Below are 26,186 nucleotides of genomic sequence, written 5' to 3'. Positions count from 1 at the left end.
CTCACACTCCTCCTTCTCTTCTTGATCACCAACGTCATCCTACATACCACCTTCTATGCTGCCTAACTACACTTTCCCCTGTCACCACTTTACAGTCTACAATCTCCTTCAGACTGGCCCTCCTGCATAGGATATAATCCACCTGTGTGCATCTTCCTCTACTCTTGTACGTCACCCTATGCTCCTCCCTCTTCTTAAAATACATATTCACCACAGCCATGTCCATCCTTTTCGCAAAATCCACTACTATCTGACCTTCTGCATTCCTCTCTTTAACATCATACCTGCCCATCACTTTCTCATCCCCTCTGTTCCCTTCACCAATGTGCCCACTGAAATCTGATCCAATTACCAGTCTCTCACCCTTGGGTACACTCACCACCACTTCATCCAACTCACTCCCAAATTTTTCTTTCTCATCCATCTCACACCCAACTTGTGGAGCGTATGCATGAACAACATTCAACAACATTCATCATTACACCATCAATTTCCAGCTTCATAAACATCACTCTATCTGACACTCTTTTCACCTCCAAAGCATTCTTGGCATACTATTCCTTCAGGGTAACCCCTACCCCTTTTCTCCTCTCATTCACACCAAGATAGAACAATTTGAACCTGCCTCCTATACACCTGGCCTTACTCCCCTTCCATCTGGTCTCTTGCACGCACAATATATCAACCTTCCTTCTCTCCATCATATCAGCTAGCTCTCTCCCTATACCAGTCATGCTGCCAACATTCAAAGTTCCTACCCTCACTACTACACTCCTAACCTTCCTCCTCTATTTCTGCTTTTGGGCATGTCTTCCCCCTCTGCTTTTCCTTTGGCCAACAGTAGCCCAATTTCCTCCAGCACCCTGTTGGCTAACAGTACTGGTGGTGGTCATTGTTAACCTGGGCCTTGACCGATCTGGTGCGGAAATCTGTATTGTTGTCCACATATGTTATTTGTCAGAGGTTTTACATCGGATGCCCTTCCTGACATTACCCTCCCCATTTATCCGGGCTTGGGACTGGCACGAAGAAATGCACTGGCTTGTGCATCCACAGTGGCTAGGTTGTTATTGCATATTATATATATGCATATATATATATATATATATATATATATATATATATATATATATATATATTTATACGTGTGTGTGTTTGTGTGTTGTCACTACACTAGCAATTATTAGCTATGATAAATAAAGATCAAGCATAGGACAACAAGTCAACTACAGAGAATGCAAACATTAAATCATTCAGTTTATTATAGCCTATTTAATCTAGTTCATTGTTACAGGGACCCTGAAGTCTGTCCTGGCACTCGTTGTGAATTTTATCACAGATAGGGTAGTTGCCCACAGCAAGATGCATATGTACCCATTTACTGACACAGAAATGTGTGCTGTCTCAAACAGAGACATAGACACACACACACACACACACACACACACACACACACACACACACACACACACACACACACACACACACACAAACACACACACATTTTTTACGAGTAACAGTCCATGTACTTTCTGATATGGGTGAAAACAGAGACATACCCAACAGCTCCCACACCAACATCAATATGCCCACTCCCGTAACCTAACTAATTTTAACCCTTCAGTATTCTCTGAAACCCTTAAACTAACAAACTGGGAATCACTAAACACTCTTCCCCTAGATGAAGCCCTAGAAGTCTTCAATACTACCTTCCTTAAAATCCTAAACTCCCAAGCCCCTCCTCGAACAAAACGAATAAAGTTCAACTCTGCCCCTTGGCTAACCAAGGACACTAAAACGATAATGCTACAAAGGGACAAAATTTGGAAACAATACAATAAAAATAAAACACAGCTTCTTTACTTCAATATAAGCAACTCCGCAATCTTGCAAAAAAACTTATTATAAAAGATAAAAAATCATACTACAACAAACTTCAGTCTACTCTCACAAATAATCCCAAAAAGTTCTGGAATTCCATCAATTCCCTCTTGCACCCAGGTACTAAATCCAATCCCTGTCCAGACAACAGTAAGACTGACACAGAAATTGCAACACTCTTCAACTCCTTTTTTACCAGCTCCATAGCAGAACTGACTAAATCCTTCTCCAATTCCTCCCCCATCCCTCACTCCAGCTCTCATAACCACCCTCCCACCTTTATTCTACAACCCGTATCTACCACCAGTATCAAACAACTTCTTTCCAAACTCAAACCATGCTCCAATGCCCCCGATAACATCCCATCACCCTTTCTCAAGCTTGCAGCAGACGGGATCGCCATACCTATCAGCATTCTCATCAATAGATCCATCCAAGAATCTTATGTTCCCAAACTTTGGCGAGCTGCCCACATTCTGCCCCTCCATAAAGAGGCAAAATAATAACATTTCTAACTTTCGCCCAATAGCCATTCTTTCCCTATTTCAAAAGTCCTTGAAAATGTATCCACCAGCAACTCATGCCTCACCTCCTCAATAACCATCTCCTCTCTCCTACTCAACATGGGTTTCGGCCTGGCCACAGTACCATAACTGCTCTCCTCTCCTTCCTTCCTAGACATTATCAACCATGCCGATTCTGATTCTGAAATATTGTCTCCACTGTTCTACTTGACCTTTCCAAGGCATTCACACAATATCCCACACACTCCTTCTCAACCACCTTTCTAACCTCAATCTCTCCCACAACTCCCTTTGTTCAAAAGTTATCTCTCAGATAGATCCCAAGCTGTGAAATGGAAGACTGGTACCTCAGATTCTTACCTACCTACCGGAGTCCCTCAAGGCTCTATTCTCGGCCGACTGCTCTTTAATATCGTTATCAATGATCACCACTCATCAATTCCTCAGTCTCAAATAGTACAATATGCAGACTCCACTGTTATCTGCTCTGCCCTAGCCTTCCGAGCTTCAAGCCAAACAATTGGCCTTCACAACGACAGAAAATTGGATGCTTAGTAACCATCTTTCCTCAATGCCAATAAATCCCATATCATTCTCTTCTCCTCCTCAAAAGCTCTGACTCTTGATAAGTCATCCTTCAAAATTTCCAGCCTCTCCCAGTCCCCAGTAGATGATGTTAGTTGTGCAAAATTACTCGGAGTTACCATTGATGAACACCTGAAATTTAATACTCATATTCAACTAAACATAAAAAAACACATCAGAAGCTTGGTATGCTTTATAGAAATGCCATCTTTCTTACTCCATCTACAAGACAAACTCTCGCCACTACCTACCTTCTTCCTTCACTACTGTATGGTGCTCCTCTTCTAACCAATCTCTCCTCTTCTATCTCCTCAAAACTTGAAAGTTGCTACTACAAAATCGCCAAATTCGCTACTAACTCCACTCATTCTACACACCATTGCATCTGCCTCCGTAGTCTCCAATGGCTAGAACTCCCTAATCTCCTCAATTACCTCCAACTTACTACTGCACACAAACTAATTTTTAAACCTACTGCTTGCCCTGCATTATCTAACATCTTGCCCTTATATACCCTTCACAGGCCCCTAAGATCCAGCCACCAGAATCGTATTTCAGTATACAAACCCAAAACCCCCTGGCCAACTTCTACTTTCCTATATTACAGCTAAAAATGGAACTTGCTTCCTTCCTTCTAAGAGTCACTACAAGCTATGAACACTTCAAGCTCTTCTCCATTCTCACCTCTCCCAAAACTGGAAATGTAATTGTATACTTCCTACCTAGATTGCTCACCTTGGCACCCCTCCCTACTTCTTTATCACCACTCTCTTCCTGATTAAACCCTGTATTTATTCCTTTTAAGCATTCTCCTCCTCTCTGCCCACTTGCAGGTCTAGTCTCACATTTGAATCTTTTGCCTTTGTCATAAGGTATACTTTTGACTCGAACACAACATGAATATTGGTCTATCCATACTTTTCATCTTCCTCCTGTCACCTCTTCTCCTTTAAATTCTTTGCATCTTCTTCACTTCTCATCTGTTTTACTGCTCTTGCATTCAAGATCTATATATAATTTCCTTTTATCTCTCTCTACTTCACTAACAATACAGTTTCATAATTATATTAATTTCTGAAGTATACTGCCAAATGTACTACATTTTGGAAATTGTTAAAGTGTTAATCTGTTAGAACACAGAGTGTTTTGTGTGTAATGTATTTTGTGGAGTTTTCTCCCGGCCTCCACTGAAAATGGGCTTCGGCCCAGTGGACTTCCCCGGTTATCAAACTGGAAATAAATAAATAAATAAATAAATAAATAAACTAGAGCAATTGGACATAGGAAAAATGTGCAGAATTTATGTTATGAACTGACAGGAAAATGTGCAGAATCTATGTAGTGAACCAAGTGCACTGAGGCAGTAACACTGAACATGATTCCACTGTGGTACCTCAAAATCACAAACATTATACTACAAAATGTAGCAGGTGCTGTGCAGCCAGAACCAAAACTCTCTGTTATACCTAGGACCAAAGTAACGGAAAGGTCACCATTTGAGTAATGGAGTAGGTAGAAAAATAACTTTAGTTGGCAACAGTTCAGTTAGACCCAAGAAGCAGGAAGTGGGTTGGTATAATGGTTAAGCTGTTTACCTCACAGCCACAAGGTACAGGGTTTGATTTTTACCTTTGAGGGGAAATTAGGCAGACTTAGAATGACCCACAAGGGCAGCTAGCCTAGTACTTACCTATAAGGCTGGCTTAGAATAATTTTAGAATGACTAGAAAACAAACAATGTGGACCAAAAGTGAAATAAAGAGAAGGCAAGAATGAGATTATATGACTTGGCAGTGGTCTAAATAGCTGTGGACTGTGAATAAATAACTCCTCGGCTCCATTGTAAGGCTGAGTGCTTGGAAAGGGGAAGAATAACAGTGAAGAATATTGTTCCCAGTATTTTTGACAATGAAGTGAGAAGCTTGGGGCACATAAAATATATGAGATTATTGATTTAAGAAGGAAGGTGAACAGAAAGGGGGCTCTAAGTGATGGACAGTGTTGAAATGTGTGGAATTTGCAAATTAATGTGGATAGAGTGAAGGTGCTTCTACATACAATAGACAGACACCTTACTTCAGACATGATTTAGCAGTGGTGTTTCACACTGAGGTCTTGCATCATGAAGCACAGTGCCCGAGAGGAACCTTGTAATATGGTTAACAAAAGTAGGAACTCAGAAACCATGGATAAGAATTTATTAAACAACCAACTAGTAAGCAAAAGTAGAAACTTGAGATTTGCCTCTGACTGAACCTGTTTTGGTGAACTTGGTAATATAGTCTAGAACCACAAAGGAGGTTCTAGAAGGTATTCCAGATAGCATGCCCCTTTTTTAGTATTAATAGCTAACTACATGGTTTCCAACCAGGAAATGAAAGACAACAGATATTTATGTATCTTGATTTTATTATGCCAGAAGAGTGAACACACTAATGTATAACCATGTGTTGCACACAAACAGTGTTATATTCATCCAAGAACTGTGCATAAGACCTCTGTTTACAAATGGAAAGTAAAGTAAAGGACAAAGAACTAATCTCTACCAAAGTACCCTGAACGGTTAAAAAGACATGCACAAAGTGTATGTTTATACCATTACTGACTAATTGTCTAAATAAATGGAAAACCATTTGAAGACAGAAGGTTATAGTTATTTATTTATTTATTTATTTATTTATTTATTTATTTATTTATTTATGTTTGTTTGTTTACTGGGATAATCTGACTGGGTTAGCAAACCAAACCTGTTTTCAGCAGAGACCTGGAGAGAAAAATTCCAAATATCAATATGAAAAACATAAAGTGCACTAAAAAGAAAAAAAATACAAATTATTTCTAGATGGATAACATACTAGAATAAGCTTATTAGCAAACAATAGCAGATGTAGGATTTAATCCTTCAGATTTTTAATGGCATTGTTAATTTTTCACAGTTACATATACAAAGTAGATTCATAGCAGGTCAGTTCTAGAAGTCAGACAGATTTATATAAAGTCATATCAGATTAACAGAGCACAGTAGCGATAGTAGTTGCAATGTAGTTCGGAGCATAAAAGGAGCACTAGAGGGTAGTCCTCAGATAATAGCCAGATAGTGTAAAGAGAACTGGAATGGAGAGAAACGTCTAGTAGCTAGAAGAGTTATGGTAAGTGGATTTGGGAAACAGAAAGGAAGTAGAGTGGGAAAGATTAGGGAAAGAAGAGAGCATGATAGAGAGCTGGAAAGGAGGGAAAAAGAAGAGAAGAATAAGGTAGGTAGGAAGCATTTTGAGTGTGGAATATAAGTAAGTGTAGAAGAAGAGAAAGGAGAAATAGAATGGAAGATGGCCTACCTTAAGTTAACTTTTATAGTTTTAGTTATAGAATATTATTTGAGTGAAGAGAGGTGAGGGAACAAAAGCTGCCTAAAAAGGCTGAGACAGTGTAGATTTAGCCTGGCATGAAACAGAAGAGCAATGTGCTTTGATGTCTTGTAACATAGGGAAATTGAATATAGAGACAAATGCCTTGCCATGGTTGGCAAATGTATTCCCAGAAAGAGAATCTTTTTCCATAGAGCTGTAGATGATGCTGGTCAAAAATACAATGGTTTTGAGGGTATTGTGACCCTGTTTGAAGTCATGCTGGGAGTGATGAAGGAGGAAATGGGAAGTGAGGTGTCAGATGTGCTGAGTGGTAACAACTTTCTCTAGCAGCTTACCTATTGTGAGAAATATAGTGTTATGACACAAGCTGGATGGGGAGCCCTGTGTGGCTGATTTAGGATCAAGGAAAACAATAAAATAATTCCAGAGTTATGTATCATGTAATCTGTGATAAAATTACAGTATGGCACAAAGGGATGGCAATAAATGTGCTGCAGGCCTTTAGGCACTTTGTATAAAGACTAGCTGTGCCTGGATGACCTAAGTGGCAAGGTATCTAGGAAACTTGTTTCTGTGCTGTAAACTAATGGAAGATAAAGTAATGTTGGTAGGAGAAGGACAGCCTGACTATAAAGGAGATGCTGGGATTCAGTATGAGGGAAACCTCTTCCTTTGAAGAGGTCAGTCAGGATTTCCACCCAATATGAGGAGAACCTTCTCCTTTGTATAGGTCAGTCAGGATTTCCACCTAAGTGCTTTTGTTATAAGGTTGAGATCAGTGGTTAGTCAATTGCTTCTCTCCAATATTTATTAGTTTTCTGAATGTAAGCCTGACAAGGCCTAAGGTTATCAGGTATGTGGGCAGCCATGTTTTTTACAACAGAGTAATAACACTAAATCATTCCGGACCAGTACAAATAATACATGTTGAAAAAGCTTTTAGAATCAAAAACATCAATCTACTAACACAAATATGGCTTAATGGTCCAGATAATGTGTATTACCCAACCGCGTGACCCACATTGGGCTTTGAAATTAGTATCACAGCAGTAGCAATTTGTTTGCTAGTCATTGTATCCATAAATAAACTCTACCTTTCCTTTCAAATGAACAGTAAGATTTATTGATTCCACTGAGCAAGGATTAGCCTTATTGTCTTAATGTATAACATATGAATTATTTGTTCTTCCTTAAGAGTTTGTGTATAGTGATAACATTTTGTTTACTGAAACATTATAAAAGCATTTTGGGGGATATCCACCAGCAAGACTTTATGAATGCTCATCCTCACTATACATGTAGCTAGGTATGCATGCCCCCACAGCCATGACACCCCATACAACTACTTAGTATTGCGATATATATATATTACTTTGCACCTTAAAGTATCAATAAATGAGACTTTGAATCCCAAAATGTCAAGACCATCCTTGAATACCAACAGTATCAGTAAACCTACAAGAAAATAACCTCAGTTACTGTGCTTTAATATACAGTAAAAGTTTAAGTGTAGATTTATCGTTGGATGCTCAGCTTTCATTCTTATTATGTTAAGTATTATTTCTTTATATATCAAGCTGCTTAAAGCTGTAGTGAGGCTACTGGCCACAGTTACAATTGTATAATATGCACTATAGTATAGTTTGTACAAAGGTTGCTCATTGAAATGTCAGGACCAAAACACCGAAACATTGAAACAAAGACCGAAGATACAGGTGAAGTGCAAATATAAAACATCCCTGTTGACATTAATTGCTTTTACATGGGGGAAAGCTCTCAAACTTATATATGCCAATTCTGAGAATGCCGTACATTGGAAAATGATGAGTTCTGGGAAATGGCAATCTTGGACTTAATATACACGAGTCTGGATTTGCAGTCATTCGGTCTCACCTCTTCGGGACTCAGCATTGCAAGTCCTAACATTTTAAATGGTTACTGTATGTATGGTGTAGAGTAATACAAACGTTACACTTCTTTTGGGTGTGGTGAACTTACTTTCTTTTGTGATATTAATCAAAAGATAGATTTTATGTCCAGACAGAGCTGTTTGATCACCAGCTAGTACTGTATATTTTAATATAATTGGAAATGCTATATACAGCATATTTTTATTTGAGTATACTGTTTACTAAACACTATGTATATACACAGTGCATATAAAGACAGAAAAGTACCAGTGAAGTAACGCTTCAATGAAACATTTTATTGTATCGTGGAAAGTAAGGTTCATAGGTTCATAGGCTGGTACTAGGCTACTAGGGCCTATACAAGCCTAGCCATAACAATTCCCTGGCTATTTCTTCCCACACTATTTACTTCCCTGAAAAAGGAAAAATAAAAAGGAAACATTGTTAACGCTATTGAACTATTAATAAAGTTAACTAATAAAATTTGGATTTCGAAACGGGTTTTTTCCCCTGCACCTCCTCATATGTGGCTCACTATTTGTTAATTAAATACACTGACTCGAAAGTCACTTTTCCTTACAGTAAAGCGTGATTTAGTGCAAAAGCAAGTGTTCTCATTATTCCAAGATAGGGTGACTTTGGAAATAATATATTTAGTCAGCCGTTTGTTAAGATGTTTATTTGTAATGGAAGGGGATTCAGGGCATCTTTTATATTAGTTATTTTATATTATATTTTATATTAGTTATTAGATGCATAACACTTTTTTAAACTGAACTGGAGTTTTACATGTTCAAATTCCTCACTTAAATTTCTATCTTCCAGAATTGAAAGTTAGTGTAGTAAGCAGTTTTCTCTTTTGTTATGTACCCATGCACCAGTTCTGGAGAGACTTTTATGCTTACTGCATTTGGTTCATATTTGATTGCCTGTAGGTGTCTTCGGTAAACATTAATTTTACTTTACTGGTAGATAAGAGTGTCCATATAATAGCAGGTTAATGCCTTAATTTCAACTATCATGTGTATCTCTTAGGTGGTAAAATCAAAAAATAGGTTAACGTGCGACAATGTCTCAAGGTTCTGGAGTCTTTAACACCAGAACTATGAAGTGAAAAAGGGTTTTTGCAGAGCGTCTGGTGTCCAGCCTTCCTATTATTAGCTGTGCTTCTCTCAGAAATAATCCTTCTGCTCTTGATGTGGACCAGTCAGTGTGTGTGTGTGTGTGTGTGTGTGTGTGTGTGTGTGTGTGTGTGTGTGTGTGTGTGTGTGTGTGTGTGTGTGTGTATGAGTGTGACTAGAGAAATAGCTCTTTAACTCCATATTACAAAGCTGACCTGGTTGTTTGCCTCTGTGTTTTCAGGCTTCTTTACACAGGTTTTTGTCCTGTGCTGCTAACCAAATGTCAGTAACAGACCATTCTTATAAGCTGATGTCCAGAACTATGCATACAGTTAGTCTGCTTTGACCTGTGACCAGGCTTAAATTGGAGTGCATGCCTTCCTATCATTAGACCCTATATGTAGAAGTTTCTCTTATATCGCTGTCTTTTGTAACAATCTAATGGGGTTCTTTATGAATGAGGACAATTATGAATGCTTAAGGCAGACGACCTCCAGTCTGGAATATCTGCACTGTGTTGTCTTTAGTTTATGCCATACTGCAGCTTGTAACATTCACTGTGGCTGTGGCATAGGGCTTAGATGTAACTGGTATGACATGTTAGGTACTATAATTGTTACATCTTAATGGATGCTGTGCAGAAGTTTAGATCAACTGATACAGAGCATTATTTCCTCCAGCTGTTAAAACTGCTGCATGCTTTGTCAAAAAGCTGAGATATTATTGATACAACTGTTAAGTATGTAAGATTCTCGTCTTTTTAACTCCAGTCTTGTGCCTTGTGACCTTTGTTTGGCTTAAAAGGGTACTACAGGGATCATTGTACCTAGCACATTTTCAAACAGTTATGTAAAATTATAAAAATAGCCTCGGTCCTAAACTGATTTAATGCAAAATACATTACCCTGGCCTCCACCACTTTGTACCTGTGACCTCTGTTTTCCTCTATTAGAGGAATATTACTTGTCATCTCATATTTATGGTTACCTGCATTCACACTTTTTATAAAGTGACATCTCAGAATGTGATAGTGATAAAGCTTCAAGCACCATTTGATGACCATTTCCATGGTAGCAGACAATAGCTTCTAAAAAGTGGGATTGTAGTTCTCTGCAGCCAGCTTGTCCCACTGAATGATCCAGCTTTTTTTATACAAGCCAAAACTTTGTTCCCCCAGTTGAAATCCTAATGTATATTTGCATATGCCCCATACATCAATAAATTCCTTTTCATCACAGCTGCATATTCTTTTTATTCTTTTTAAGGTTTTTAGAGTTCAGACCTTTATATGTAACACATGGGTGCATACACAGGCAAGCAGCTATTCACAAACATAAAAATACTAAGTTAGCTCTGCAGCACAGAGGGAGTAAACCCTAAGTATGAACCCCTCATTCTGAGTGTAATTAATGGCTCTAGAGTTGGAGGAGACCATGTGGGTGGGAGAGCAATGAAGATGAATTTGCCTGTTCAGCTCTGTGACGGTGAGAGCCCAGAGGCACACTAGAGTACGTGTGTTATCATGGCTCTGGAGAAGGTTAGTGGCAGTGATTAAAGGTGTCTGCAGTCTGCAGTGGGGCAGGACAGCTGTCCAATATTACTACCTTTGTGGTGTTGCTTGCATGCCGTTTAACAAGAAACACTCCTAGCACTTAAGGGAAATGGTAGGATCTATCGTCTTGATCGCAGCAGTGAAGGCACTGGTGTCTCCTTTTCATCTCCCCCTCACAGTCCTACTAACTAAATCAAACTTCTATGGTGGGTGGTGGAAAGGGGGAAGGTATTCACAGATCCAAGTCCACTGGTTTAAATCTGATGTGGGAGATATGGCATTGAGGGGATTGGAGTGACAATGGTAGAAGAAAAATAATAAATAAATAAAAACAAGAGCAAATAGATTTCTCAATGTTGCAGTAAGTTCCTTGAAGAAACCACTGGCAAAACTAAACTAAGCTGTGCATTCATTCATACAGTCCTTTGTTTACCCTTAACTTGTCGGATATGTAAGGTAAGGTTTCTTGTCGGATATGTAAGGTAAGGTTTCTTGTCGGATATGTAAGGTAAGGTTTCTTGTCGGATATGTAAGGTAAGGTTTCTTGTCGGATATGTAAGATAAGGTTTCTTGTCGGATATGTAAGGTAAGGTTTCCTTGTCAGATATGTAAGGTAAGGTTTCTTGTCAGATATGTAAGGTAAGGTTTCTTGTTGGATATGTAAGGTAGGGTTTCTTGTCAGATATGTAAGGTAAGGTTTCTTATCAGATATGTAAGGTAAGGTTTCTTGTCGGATATGTAAGGTAAGGTTTCTTGTCGGATATGTGAGGTAAGGTTTCTTATCAGATATGTAAGGTAAGGTTTCTTGTCGGATTTGTAAGGTAAGGTTTCCTTGTCAGATATGTAAGGTAAGGTTTCTTGTTGGATATGTAAGGTAGGGTTTCTTGTCGGATATGTAAGGTAAGGTTTCTTATCAGCTTTGTAAGGTAAGGTTTCTTGTCGGATATGTAAGGTAAGGTTTCTTGTTGGATATGTAAGGTAAGGTTTCTTGTCGGTTATGTAAGGTAAGGTTTCTTGTCAGATATGTAAGGTAAGGTTTCTTGTCGTATATGTAAGGTAAGGTTAAGGTAAAAACAAGAGCAATGATTCCCTTCTATTGCTTAGAAATACCAGCCTTAGCTTCCCGTGAGAAATGGTTGGTGAATTGAAATGTTTTGCCAGGATGTTGATAGTATGGAGCAAATTTAATAATAATCCTAGTCATATTATTTTGTCTAAAGTGGAATGATTTACTTTGCAACTAAAAAAGCAGAATATTGACAGGCAGCATTGTTTTGAAACTCCACCATCTATTTTTTTTTTATTATATTGGTGGTAGTTCAGTATTCTACTGGTTATCTTATGGGATATTAGCATGCTTCATCATGGATTTATTTAAAATTTGCAGTACCTAAAATGATGAAACTAAGACAAGCATATGTAAGAGCTGAATTATCACTGCTGGAAATGCTAGTCTTGTTCATAAATATTTGTGTACATTCTATTGTAGGAATATGACTTGTCATCTCATATTTATGGTTACCTGCATTCACACTTTTTATAATGTGACTTCTCACAATGTGACAGTAATAAATATTTACGGTGGTTATCTACATGCTTGACTAGCATTGAGAGGGGAGGTAGAGTTTAGGGTAGGAATTAACAATGTATAATTTTCGCAAAACATAGTAGCCTTGAATTTCCTATGATTCCTGTGACTCATATTTCAGTCTCACATCTGCAAGTTTTAGAAATTATGTAGAGTTGCGCTCACAGCAGGTCTGCTCCTCAAATAATGTAAATATCAATCTTTCTAGGTTACTGAGAAGAAAGGTTTAGAGACTGGAAATTGTTTTACTTGTAAAGCTTTCAGGGTAAGGTGGTTGAAAAGTAGGCTCACTTAACTTCATATATGAAAGGTTGCTAAGAAAATGTTTCTGAAACAGTGTATCAGCTCAGTGTTTTTTTAGAGTTTCAATGCTTTTTTCACCAGTATTAAATGCATTGCAATTTTTGATACATAGCTATACCATGAAAGAAAGAAATGTCTTGTTCAAGGAATTCAGAATTTTAGATGCTGCACTGATAAAGTGGCACAAAATAATTCAGAGCTGAGGCAGGACAAAGTACAGTTGTGTAAGTAATCTTACCATAACAGTAGATATTCAAACGATCCCTGCTGTAGTAGCCTTTGCTATATGTGCTATATCCTGCCAAGGATATAATGGCCAGCCAGCTTCCAAAGCTTCAGGGCACCTTCCACATGGCCAAACTGTCAAGCAGCTTGAGCTGAGCTGACCTTGCTAAAACTAATAATTTGGTCGCAAAGCCCTTCAGAGCTTTCCTGCCAGCAGAAAGAGGAAAGATGAGCCATGAAAGGACTGTGGTAAGAGCAACAAAATCTAAATGCCCAGGGCATAGCATAAAAATACATAAAAAAACAATGGGGACAGAGGGAGGGAGGGAGTGTCTACTGCAGCAGTGATCATTTGAACATCTACGGTTATGGTAAATTCAACTTGCACAACTGTAATATAGTGTTCATATTGATCACTGCTGCAGTAGCCTATATATGTCTAGATTACCCTAGCTTACTACTTTTGGGAGATGGAAGGAGAAGAATTCAGGAGCCCCTGGAGAATGATCCTAGCAAAGCTTGATGTGCACTTAGAGAAGGAATCAAGTTTATATTGCTTTTTAAAACTATGTACAGAGGACCAAGAAGCAGCTGCTGGAACATTTCCAGAAACTAACTCTTTCCAAAAAGTCATAGATGAAGTCTGGAATAGCTTTGTTGTGGTGAGTATAACAAAAGATAACAGCATTCGACAACCATTTGGAAATAGGCTGACCCTTCTTACTTTCACAAGAAATAAGCAATTGATCCGAAGATCTGAGAACTATAGTTCTATCAAGATAGTACCTGAGTTATCTGTGGACATCCAAGGTATGCAGTATCCTTTCTCCCTCATTTTTTGATTCAGTAAAGAAAATAGGGAGAGAGATAATCTGTTTTAAAATAAACTTGGATACCTCTTAAGGTATAAAAGAAGGATTAGTTCTCAAAGAAACCTTCTCTCTGTGGAAAATGAGATAGGGTTGACTCACCATAAGAACTTGCAACTCATATACCCTTCCTGAGAAGTCATAGCAATCAGTAAAACAGTTTTCCATATCAAGAACCTCATGTCAGCCAGATTAGTTGGTTCAAATGGAGCGAGTGTTAGCTTATATAACATAAAGTTAAGATTCCAAGGAGGGGCCACCAGCTTCTTTGCAGCCTCTTATGCAAAACTCCTTTCAAGAACATTTTGACATTAGACTGCATTGAAAGAGGAAGCTGTATGAGCAAACATGTTGAAATGGCTAATAAATAAACCTTGATGGAGGAATAAGAAAGGCCATAGGATAGTAACTTGCAAATATTGTAAAACTATTAGGTTCATAGGATGTTACTAGGCTAGTAACCCAAGGGTCTTTACAAGCGTAGCTGTTAAATCCCAATACTAGATGAGAGATATCATCTATGCCCAAGGTTTTTCTAGCAGGAACTACCCATGTCCAGGAGAGAAGCTGGTGCAACCCCCAGTAGAAAGTTACGGTTTTCCATCCAGTCGTCCAGGTTGCACTTATTAGGGTCATGGAGGTGCTTTGCTTGATATGGATTGCAAGCTTGTTCCAGAGTAGTGGCAACCTCTGAGAGATATGGCTGTCTCTCCAGCAGGTCCTTTTTATGTCACAGGCTAGATTGAGGTCCCTGAAATGGGTGATTCGAGTCCCATTTGACTTACAGATGTGTAGCACTTCCATTAGGTTTAGGTCAGAGATAGCCCTGCAAACCAGGCATAAGTTGCCTCGAAGTAGTCTGTACAATACTGAGTACAGTGACAGTTTGTCTGCATAAGGCATGTGCTGGAGACCCTGAATTTTCTTAGTTAGAAATCTCTAAGGTCTTTTGAGTCGCTGCAGGTATTTGGCATCGCTGCAGGTATTTGGTATGGTACATACCAAAGGGAGCATTATATCCAATAACAAGCCTGATGAGGGGCGAGTACATGGGAGTTATAACCTCTTTTACTCTTGAGGTGATGCCTTTGCTAATCAGGTGAGCGATGTAGAGGTAAAGTCTCCCACATTTACTGAGTGTTGTTGATCTGTCAGCCAGTTTGCAACCCACCTGACAACATAGGGGTTGATATTCAACTGGGTTAGTTTGTCAATGATGCCTAAATGTGGGATAGTGTTGAAGGCCTTGGTCAAGTCAAAATAGGCTGTATGCATGGCTTTGCTCTCATCTATGGCTGTGGTCACTTTTTCAAAGAAGTCCACCAGGCTTAGCAGTCATGACCTGCCCTTGACAAAACTGAACTGGGATGGATCCAGATTTTGGAGGTCACCTATATCCTTATTTATGAGGTCCGTGATGATTCATTCCATTGCCTTACAGATGAGGTTGGTTAAACTTATGGGTCTATAGTTATCCAGGTCTGTTGCCAAGCCTCCCTTATGGAGGAGGATAACAGTCACTGTTTTCCACTCAGTGGGGCAAAGCCAGTACTCAGGCTGTGGTTGAACAGAGAGCCTAATGGAGTAGCTAGCTGTTGTTTAAGAACATTAAAAACGCAGCCCAGAATGCCATCTAGTCTCATGGTGGATGTGTTCTTAGCCTTGGAGAGAGCATTGATGACTTGCTCTTTGAAGATGCAGGGAGGAGGAGATGATGAAGACATTGTTTGTGGTATGCTGGGGTTGAAATCTTTGTCAAACATGTCTAATAGCAGATTTGCAGTTTCTGCAGGGTCAGTGTGTGATGCCATCCACAGTTAGTTCAGCATACATCCGAGTCCTACCTTTTAGGCTGCAGACTTAGCTGATGAAAGGCTAATGGTTATCCCTGGCTATGGTTGCTAAATTTTTCTCTTAGTTGCTCTTTGAAGATTTTATGAGCTGTCTTATTTGCTTGTTTAGGCTGAGGAGGGTGCTGTTCTTGTTGTGGGATCTTAATTTTGTATTTTTAGACAGAAGCTTTTTTTGCTTATTTTTTAATTTATTAATGCTAGACATCCACCAGGATGGTTTGTTTTTTCTTGAGGATCTTGCTTTAATCCTATCCAACATGGCTATTTTTATACATTTGTGTAAATGTTTATACAGGGCATCAGTGTATAGTTTCGTATTAGCCGTCAATGCCATCTGTGGAAACTGGAGCTTGGAAGTCGATTATACCTTCTCTTAGAGGGGTGTAGTTAGCTTTGGTGAAGTTTTTTAGCCTGATTTCTCTTTTGGGGAGTTCTGGTGCTATTGCTACTTCAACAATGACTGATTTGAATTAACCAGTGTGGGCCCTACACTTATGGCATTGCATTGGTCGCCCCTGTTGATGAGGGCCAGGTCTAGAATATTGGAGATACCTGTGGACTATTTGTTCCAAGGCATTTGAGTTAACAAAGTTCAGGAACCTTTGTGGTACTGAGTTCGGGCTCATATACAGTAAGTTTCCCAATTAATAAAAGGCTAGTTGAAGTCACCCATGACTAGGGTGTTGGGTTGTACCTTAATTGTCCCAAGTAGGTCTAAATAAGCTGTGTGGGCATCTTGGTTTATGGCCTATAACTGATGATGACCTGAAGGGGGAGGACTTATGCAGAGTAATTTGGACTTGGAGTAGCTCCATAGAGTTATTTTGTCTAACCAGTCTAGAGGTGAATTATCTTTAATGAAGAAAGATGCTCCTCCTCCTTTGGTTATCATACCTTCAATTTGCGGTCTGAAAGTGTGGATGACATTGTAGCATTGCAAAGCTGGAGTACTTTCTGCAGCCTTGAACCAGGTTTTCCTTGACTGCACAGATGTCAACATCTTCCAGGGAGAGGAGTGCTTCCAAAGAGTGCAATTTCTGATTTAAACTGCTAGCATTTAGCAGCATGACCCTTAGTTTCTTTGCATTTGATATATTCCCATAGGAAATTTTGTTGTTGTGACCTTGCCTAAAAAGGCATTATGGGGAAGGCAAGTGTCTTACTCAGTAACCAAAAGCCTAGAGGTGCCAAATGAAGACCATCTCTGGCATAGCATCGTGGTCTGTCCACCCTGTCATTCAAGGCTGACAGGAACTGGATCCCCTTAGAATGACACCAGAAACTAAGCCATTTGTTGAAGTCAGTCATTTTCTATTTATACTGTGGTATCATCCTAGGCAAGGGTAAAATGCTGCTCAGAGCTGGGGACATACCCACCTGGGACACATATTCAGAGAGCTCTTCATATAGTCCAGAGAGGTATGTCTCAAGTCATTCACACCAATGTGAACTATGATGAAGTCATAATGGTACTTCTTGTTGAGAGACTTGAGTGCATGTGTGATCTGGTTAATCCTTGCACCAGACAGGCAGCTGACTGTAACCTTTTCCTTGTTCAGCCTGGTGAGTGGGATGTCTGTATGTCTCACTATAGAATCATCTATAACTAAAACATTTGGAATAGTTGTGCATTACCTTGAGTTTATTTGTTGAGACCCAGATGCTAGTGTATTTTGTGCATTAGGTGTTTTGGGTGTTGTGTTAGGTGTAGCATGTTTATGTTTTGGAGGTCTCTGGTGTTTAGGTAGGTTTCTGGAGAGCACCTCTACATATGAAGGTTTATGTGTTGGGTGCATATTACGAATAGGAGTCATGGTGTGTGAGCTGACAACCTGTTTAGTGTTGCTATTCTGGTTGTGAGAGAGCAGTGATTCCAGATTCTTAGTGTAGGAGCATCTTTCACAAATTGTACTTGAGTGATTTAGGAGTAAGGGGCTGTCAGAGTACATTGCCACACTGCCTCAAAAAACCCATGTCCACCAGCCTGGCAGGAGAAACAGAGAGAAACTGACCTGGTATCAGCAGATAAGGAGAAAAAGATGGGGGTATCAGGCAGGGAACTATTTTAGGGTGACAAACCTGTGGGGTGTACAGTAGGAGGTCTGTAAAAGAGGGGATCTGTAGGTCTGATGTTGATCGGTAAGAGGTAAAATCTCTGCTGGATGGTTTGCTGAACAGCTGGGAGCTATTCAAGACCTACTCTGCTAGATAGCAGCCACTTCTAAGGGGACATACTTCTACTGGTGCTTTTGTGTCTATAACCACCAAAAGTTAGCCCCTCTTCATGTTGGTATGCGATAATGCACTACACTCAAGCAAGAGCAAAACAGCTAATACAAGGAAACCAATGAAAAAGCTCAAAATGAGCAGTGCACCAAAAAAATAGCTCAGAATAAGCCCTGCACCAGTAACCTTCAATTAGTCCTACTATATGCTCCTGCCACTAGGGTACAGGGGGCTTCTCAAAAAAAAAAAATCCTGATTTTTTGTACTCATTCTACAAACAGAACTGAATTCAGCCGATTTGAATCCAGTCTATACTATGGTCAACAGAAGTGCAATGGAACAACAGAAAAAAAGCAGGATAATTTTCTTTTTATTAAACAACTAGCCTGAATAGGTGCAGGTTATGTTGTTGGCACCAACTATAAAACCTTTCCCGTTTGCTAATATATGATTTTCTAGTAGCAGGCTTTCTTGCCTCTGTTAGTACCTATTGCACATCCTCAGTAAACAGGTGCCTAAAAGGAATTAAGACCTTATCATCCAGGCAGTCAGTTTGAAATGATTGATAGTGGAGTGTATCAAACATCCTTGTTCTTGTGTGAGTAGATCCAGTCCTTGAGGAAGCTTGTGGTAATTACTCATGGCCATTTAAGAAAGAAGGAAGAACCACAGTTGCCTAGGTTAGAAGGGAGCCACCACATTGATCTTGGGGAATTCCTTCTGAATCTTCAGAAGTACCCTGGATATTTGTGGAAAGGGTGGAAAACCATACAGGAACATTCCTATCCAAAGAAAAGAAAAGGTATATGTCTTCCACTCCTTCTTGTATAGAGTCCTGGTACAGAATCTTGCTAGTTGTTTTTCAAAGAGGAGGCAAAAACGTCTACTTGAGGAACTCCCCACAGATGAATGAAATGTTGGAAGAGTCCAGATCTAGTTTCCATTCATAAGGTTTTGCCCTGGTCCTGCTCAGCTTGTCTGCCAAACAGTTTTGATATGAAGGAATGTAGGATGTCTGTAGAGTGAGATTGTGTTGTGTGTCTATATAACAAGATAACATGACTAGGCTACAAAATGGGTGCTACTTGGTTCTTCCTTGCTTCTTGGTGTGCCACAGGATTGTGGTATTGTATGAAACTACTTTGAAGAGGACCCTGGGGCCAAAGATGGTTCAGAGAGTTGACTACCTCAATCAGGGCAAGCATCTCCTAGATATTTATGTGCTTGCATCTGTCCTTGGTATCCCACACCCCTGCACTTTTATCCCTTGTAAAACTGCTCCTGAAACAAAGTCCAAAGTGTCTGTGGTGACTAAATGCTATGGGCAATAAGGGAGAAAGGGAGACCTGGATTTAAGGATATGTGTGGTCCCCACTAAAAGATTTATTTTCTGACCAACCTCAGCACTGAGATTTGAAAAGATTAAGGGTGTTGATGCAGGGACCAAAGAGATTTCAGATATCACTGTATCTTTCTCTTGTGGAGTTTTGCCAGGAGTATCATGAGAACCATATTTGCCATGAGACCAAAATCCCTAGGTATTCCCTTGCAGTGATTGCGATCTGAGAGAAAAACATTAGAAACAGATTTAAATAAGGATCTGTTTTTTCCTGAAATTCAGAAAGACCAAGACCAAATAAAGAACCTCTGTTTAATTCACTTTAGATAAGCACTTTTATTCACAAATACAGGATTTCATATGAACTAAAGTAAAAAAAAAAAAAAACATTAATATAAGTATTTGTACCAACAGTTGGTGAATAATTATTTACAACCAACCAATCATAATCAAATATAAAAAAACAGATCAATTCATTTCTTAGGTTTTTTAAGGGGAGAACAATTAAGTTCAAGTCCCTTTAAGGGACTAATAAAAGTTTTCAACCCCAGAACTTGTTCAAGGAATCTATGAGACATTTTGAAAGAGTTGGTGCTCTGTTACAGTAAAAATGTTACAAATTTCAAGAGTGGTGGAGAATAATTGGGCTATTTTTAAAGCTTCTACTTGTAGATGATACTCCCAACTTTGTAAATAAAAGAGCCCAGAATTTGAAGAATAAATTTGAACAGAATATGTCTTGGGTTACAAAGTCAACAAATAATAATGCCTCACACCCAGAGTCATAAAAAATGTGGAATGTGTAGTCAGTGTAAATACATTTGGGAAGATGATACTGTTAGGGTTACACAATGACAAAAAGCTTAAATTAAAAGTTCAGGCAACCTGTGCTTCCACAGGAGTTATTTATGTTGGGTTTTTGTTTAGACTGTGAGACATTTTATGGTTCATGGTTCATATGTCTGATTGGTAGTTATTTATTAATACCATGGAGATGGTTCCATGTCTGATAGGTAGCAATTTATTAATACCATGGATATGGTTCACACTTGCATTATTTATTAATACCGCGGGCATGGTTCTCACTTCTGATAGGTAGCTATATATTAATACCACGGGCATAGTTCACACTTCCGATAGGTAGGCACTTATTAATACTGTGCAAGTGGTTTGCAGTGTTGTGCAATAGTTGGAGCCAGACTAGTGCGATTGGTAGCATTTGGCAAAAGCAATAAAGAGCACCTGTCCCATGATATTACATATAAAGCAGATGGGGAAATCAAGGGATTTTTATATGTTTTTTAGCATCATGTTGAGATCACTTGTATTATTTAGTGAAAAGGACAATGTTGATAATGCTGGAGCTGCACAAATAGGCTAATCACAGTATTCAGCTATTGCTCCTTGTAAAAATCCCCCAGATTAAATGAAAGGACTGTCCTACACTCGTACTATTTGACTACCTTGTATTTCAAGCCAGCTTGTAAAATCATGTTCCAGTCAGCTTGATAATTGCAGGTGAGTTACACCTGTACACCTCGTAAACTTTGCACTATTTGAAAACAAGGTTCACATGTCATGTGGTACTCTCCTGACAAAAGTTTGCTAGGAAAGGGTGTATTGAATTTGGAATGTTATACAGGAGCCATTGAGGAAAAACAAAGTATTAGCACACCAACAACTTTTGGCAGTTAAGGTTAATATTCTTTAAAAATACAGTATGAAAGTTCAAATGAGACAGCTGTAAATTTGTGATTTAGCAATCTTTGTTTGTGGAAATGCATGTACAGCAATTTTTTTCCGTCTCTTGTGGTAAAAAACACAGTATAAAGAAGGGTTGCCAAAAGCATAAACTCCAGTTGTTCGTTTCTCTTTCCTAATGTCAAGGATATGATCTTGGCTGTACATTTACAGTCATGACTGGAAATCATTCAGCAGTAATGAGATTTGCTTGATGCATCAAACTGGCAACCATATGTCAATGCAGCAACCGGAAGTTTGTTGTGTACACATACATGGTCAAAAATAAGTGATCAAAAGGCATGAAAAAATGACATCACAGAATGTTCCAGTAGCAGGAAGTACTGACAAGGGAAATTATATTACTGGAAAGGCTAAACAGAATCTTCGGCATGCATTCTCTGACAGGTTTATAATTTTGAGTTCTTTGTGGGTAGCCTTCAACAATCTGGGGATAAATACTGCAACTGTAGTAAATACCAATGATGCAGTTCTCCAGGAAACACATTTGTCATTAAAGTCATGCTGATTCTAGAAAGTACTCTTGACATCATTGCTAAATACTTAGACACTTAACTGGAACACAAGCATGGATATCAAATTTGTGAGGCATTGGCTACTCAGGACACTCTTAGCTCACATGAAGTTGTGTCTTCCATTGTTAAATGGATGTCAGTTAAAGTATGAGCTGGAAGGGCTCATCATATTAGAAATGTAGGTCTGAGCCCAGATAATTCCCTTTTAATTCCAAGATTCTGAGGGCAATTACACTATACTTAACCAGGAAAGAGATGCCATTCTACCATAGATCAGCTGCAGAAAAGCAAAGATTAGAAAATAGATTTTTACATTGAAATGAAAAGTAATGAGAGGAAGTAACAAATAAAAATATCAATTTTCTTTTGAATAAAGTGCAATCCATACCTTCCAGGTTTCAGTTCAAGATTTAACAGCACATGGTGATATCTTTAAGGTATAGATCTGCTGAAGATTAATGTATGTGCGTTTGCATGTGTGCGTGCGTTTGTGTGTGTGTGTGTGTGTGTGTGTGTGTGTGTGTGTGTGTGTGTGTGTATATACACACACACACACACACACACACACACATATATATATATATATATATATATATATATATATATATATATATATATATATACATGTGTGTGTATACAAATATGTAATATTTGCATTTTTTACTATCTTGTATTTTCATCCTACTATACTATTAGACTACATAAGCAGTTAAGTCAAGTGTTTGTTACAGCAGAGCATTACTAATCCACTTTTTCCTGACATGTAGGTCAGATTCATCAGACAACACAGTACGGTCCAATGAGAGCAGCGGGGTGAGGCAGCCTGCCAGAAACAAGATCAAGAGGCATAACAACAACCGGCTGTTTAACAAGGGATGGGGAGCAGGTAACCAGGCCGATGAGACTGCAGCTGGCATTGACAGAAGTGAAAGTACATTTAGTGAAGACTCAGCAGAACTTTCTACTCAGGTGTCCGCCCCTGGGGTTCTTCGGATCTTTGGCCATGAAATCTGTAAAGGAGCCAATTATAAAAGCGTACTGGCTACTCCACAGTCGAAAGCACAAGAGCTAGTTAAAGAGGCACTCGAAAGGTGAAATAAACAATGCATTCTTTGTCTTTGTTCCATTTCTTTTAGTTATGGTTTATCTTCAGTATTCTACTGTTTATTTATGAATTCTGTAGTTTTGTTTGCTTTTCTGCAGCTTAAGCACTTGGAAACAAGTTGCCTCAATTGTTGTGTCCTACCCACTGAGAGACTTTGTGATGTCACACTGTAAAATATCATGGATGAAGGCAGTATGAGTACAGGATGGCGTTTTTATAAATAAAACAGGACCAGCACTGTGAAAGCTAAGTGGATCAGGAAAAGAAACTTACTTTTGCTATCCAGGCTTGTGCTAGTTTGTATTTTAAAATGTAAAGTTTAACAAAATTCTGGGGTTGTACCAGAGCACAGTTTTATCTTCTAGGTTAAGAATTCAGGCAAGTGCTGAAGCCTAGAGTTGCAGCAGTGGCGTGTGGCTGAAAGTCTTACTCTGAGGAAAGCATATGTTCTGAACTAATAACACTACCTATTTATCATTTCTCCCCGGGCCTCCGCTGAAAACAGGATCTGTGGAACCTAGTCGGACTTTCCCAGTCAACAAATGTTAAATAAATAAAAAAAAAATAAAATAAATAAAAATGCATTTTATGCTAATGGCAGGTTTACTGATTTGTATTTAAAGTTTTATTAACCAAAGCTGTTAACTTTGGTCATCCTTTTACTTAACAAGCAAGACATTTTTTACTTAAGTACAGTGGATAACACTGCTCCATGTAGATTGTCCTTTAATTAAATAAATAAGACTTAGAATAATTTTACAATAATTACAATCTTTTAAGACAGTTTTACTAAGGCCCCTGTTAGTCCGATGAGGATTCCATCTGAGATCTACAGGAATGCCATTGATTATGTGCATTACTTTGTCAGCAACTCACATGACAAAGTTTGTAGAACTTGAGAACTTTTGCTGCAGTGGACATTTCTGAGTCTAAGACTCCAAAGATATTATTAAAAAGCAAGATCAATTTATTAAATCTGTGTTCATTTATATACAAAATAGTGGGAAGGGATACAACTGTAACTGACTGATGCATTATTCAGGACTTTATCGTTTTTTAAATAACAAGATATAAAAAACTTGTCATTTTCTAAAGAGTGTTATCATTAGGTTTTAGGATAAAGCTTCTGGTGCAATATTTCTTAGAACCTAGTGCTAAAGAGTGAGAAAACATTTATTTATATTTTTGGTTAAAACAAGTGGGTGGTGGCTTCATTTTTTCCATTATGATTCACGCTTAAGCATAGTATTAAACCTTGCTTCTTTGCTTCTGTGGAATCTGTCTTTGTTGACAAAGGCCTGAAAAGGGCCAGTTACAAGGTTAACAAATAAAACCTGGCCTTCAGAGCTAGACATAATACTGTGGATGTGGCCATTGTAAGTGTCCTGTACAATGTAATGAGGACCTCATCACATCTGGGGCCCATTACTGCAGTTATGTACCATCTAGACTTTGGTCTTTGCCACTCTACCTTTACACATGCAGCATGACCTGTTTCACCTCTGGCTGATTATAATCTCCAATGAGGACCTCATCACATCTGGGGCCCATTACTGCAGTTATGTACCATCTAGACTTTGGTCTTTGCCACTCTACCTTTACACATGCAGCATGACCTGTTTCTAGGGTTGCCAGCTGTCCGGTTTTTGACCGAACTGTCCGGTTTTCAGACAAATTGTCCAGTTAAAAAATTTAAACTCATGAAGTCCGGTTTTTTTTTGTGCCACCAGAGGAGAGGAGAAAGTAAATGTATCCAGCTCGAACGGGAGCGGTACGATACACTACTAGCTACTACACAACAATGAAATGCTTTTAACTTCAGTATTCCTGGTAGCTACATAGTTTAGACAGTACATACATTAACTTAAGTGGCAGTGATGTAATACAAATGGACACATTTTATTTTCTGCTATACGGATTGTAGAGATATCACTGGAAGGCAGTACTCCACGGTGGGAAAACGGTATTTTTTTAACTGTCATTATCCTACCAACTACCAAGCAGTGACAAAAGAAATCTTATAGCAAGATTTAAAATGCTTAAGCACTCTGCCAACATTGCCCAGTGTTGCATTGTAGTACACCCAGACTGATTTTAGAACTTCACCATGCAGTGTAATACTGCTAGCAATTAACACGTCCTGATTTGTATTATCCTCATCTACTATGTTGAACCGTATTCCATGAAACAAATTGTGCATCTTGCTTTTTGGGCACTTGCAGTTACCCAACATTATTTTGCTTTTACTTAATTCTGTCGCAAGGACCACATTGAAAAATAAAACTATCTCTTTGCCATGTTCAGAAAATGGCAAGTGTGCTAGCTGCATGTGATTTCTTTTCCTACTTGCATCTTTCTTAGATCTAGAGGCTTGAGTCATCTTTCATTCAGTCTTATTGCCATTTTACAACTGCATAGCGGCGGTCCAGTCTGCATCTTCGTAAACTTGTATTAGAGCGCATTGTTGTAGGAAGTTACCTGTTTTAACCCGCAACTTTGGCGCGATACAGAAAAACATTAATGAAACTCTTTAAAGTATGTGTGCTTTTCTGAGATTATGACATATACTTTGAAAGTAACATAAAACATGTCACCTGTTAGAAATCCATTCATCCACAACCCCTTTATCCCAGTTTTTGCATATGTGACATGTAAAGAAAAAGAGTGGGAGGTCAGTCGGACCCAGTACAAGATCTTAAGTACTAGCATCTGAAATATCACACTAGGGGCAGTAACACTTAGCTCAATTGACCCCCACCCAATACAGGCACAGCCAAGGACTGAAACTTCCTAATCCGAAGTACGAAACGGAAAATATGTTACATCTTAACAACTGAGTACCTGTCCCACGCCCCAGTACAAACAGTATTTGACAGAACTTTCAAAATGCAAGGGAATGTTAAGATCATCATTTCTGAATGAGCAGTACAGTGATGTTATTGACTTAAATGATCTTATGGGGTAAATCAAAACTTACAATTTTTTAATAGCAAAGATAACTGCTTACATTTTTTTTGGATTTTTTTAATCAGATTTACCACCATGTGCACAGGCTGCTAGCTCTTGACCTTTTTGACCTTTTATCTCCATGGATCATCCATAATTAGGTTTAGGAACATAGAAAATAAATAACTGGAGAAAAATGCACCATATTGACACTTTTCATCAATACTGGTATTTACATCTGCAGCAGCCTAGCAGTGCAATTAGTGCCGCCTGTGTTCTTTTCTCCCCTTTAAATACGGCATTCCCTCCAGTAAAGCTCTTTTGAGTGTGTACCTTTAACCCCTAGTGGGCGTGGCTTCAGCATTTAAAAATTTAAGTTATCACTTTACATTTTTAACAAATACCCATTGACAGAGGTCATATATCAATACAACTGTGTTTGCTATCATGTATGCTTCAAGATAAAATTTTCCAATACCTTGTATGTAACATGGTTTTGGAATTATTAATGCAAA

At 38.7% G+C, this 26,186-nt stretch overlaps 1 protein-coding gene across 3 annotated transcripts in view; it reads left to right on the top strand.

The window, feature by feature from the left end:
- Positions 1-26,186, top strand: part of LOC122794000 (ras-associating and dilute domain-containing protein-like) — an 867,060-nt gene that overhangs the window by 155,253 nt on the left and 685,621 nt on the right. For all 3 annotated transcript variants that reach the window (XM_044062093.1, XM_044062094.1, XM_044062095.1), the window contains one exon: positions 22,388-22,711. In XM_044062093.1, the coding sequence (XP_043918028.1) occupies positions 22,388-22,711 (324 nt within the window). The remainder of the gene's footprint in view (positions 1-22,387; positions 22,712-26,186) is intronic.

Source organism: Protopterus annectens, chromosome 2.part1, assembly GCF_019279795.1.
Source record: "Protopterus annectens isolate FY-2018-M chromosome 2.part1, PAN1.0, whole genome shotgun sequence".
In the NCBI taxonomy this organism is placed as follows: domain Eukaryota; kingdom Metazoa; phylum Chordata; order Ceratodontiformes; family Protopteridae; genus Protopterus; species Protopterus annectens.
Note: the sequence above shows the minus strand (reverse complement) of the source record. Positions and strands in the feature narration are given on the sequence as shown.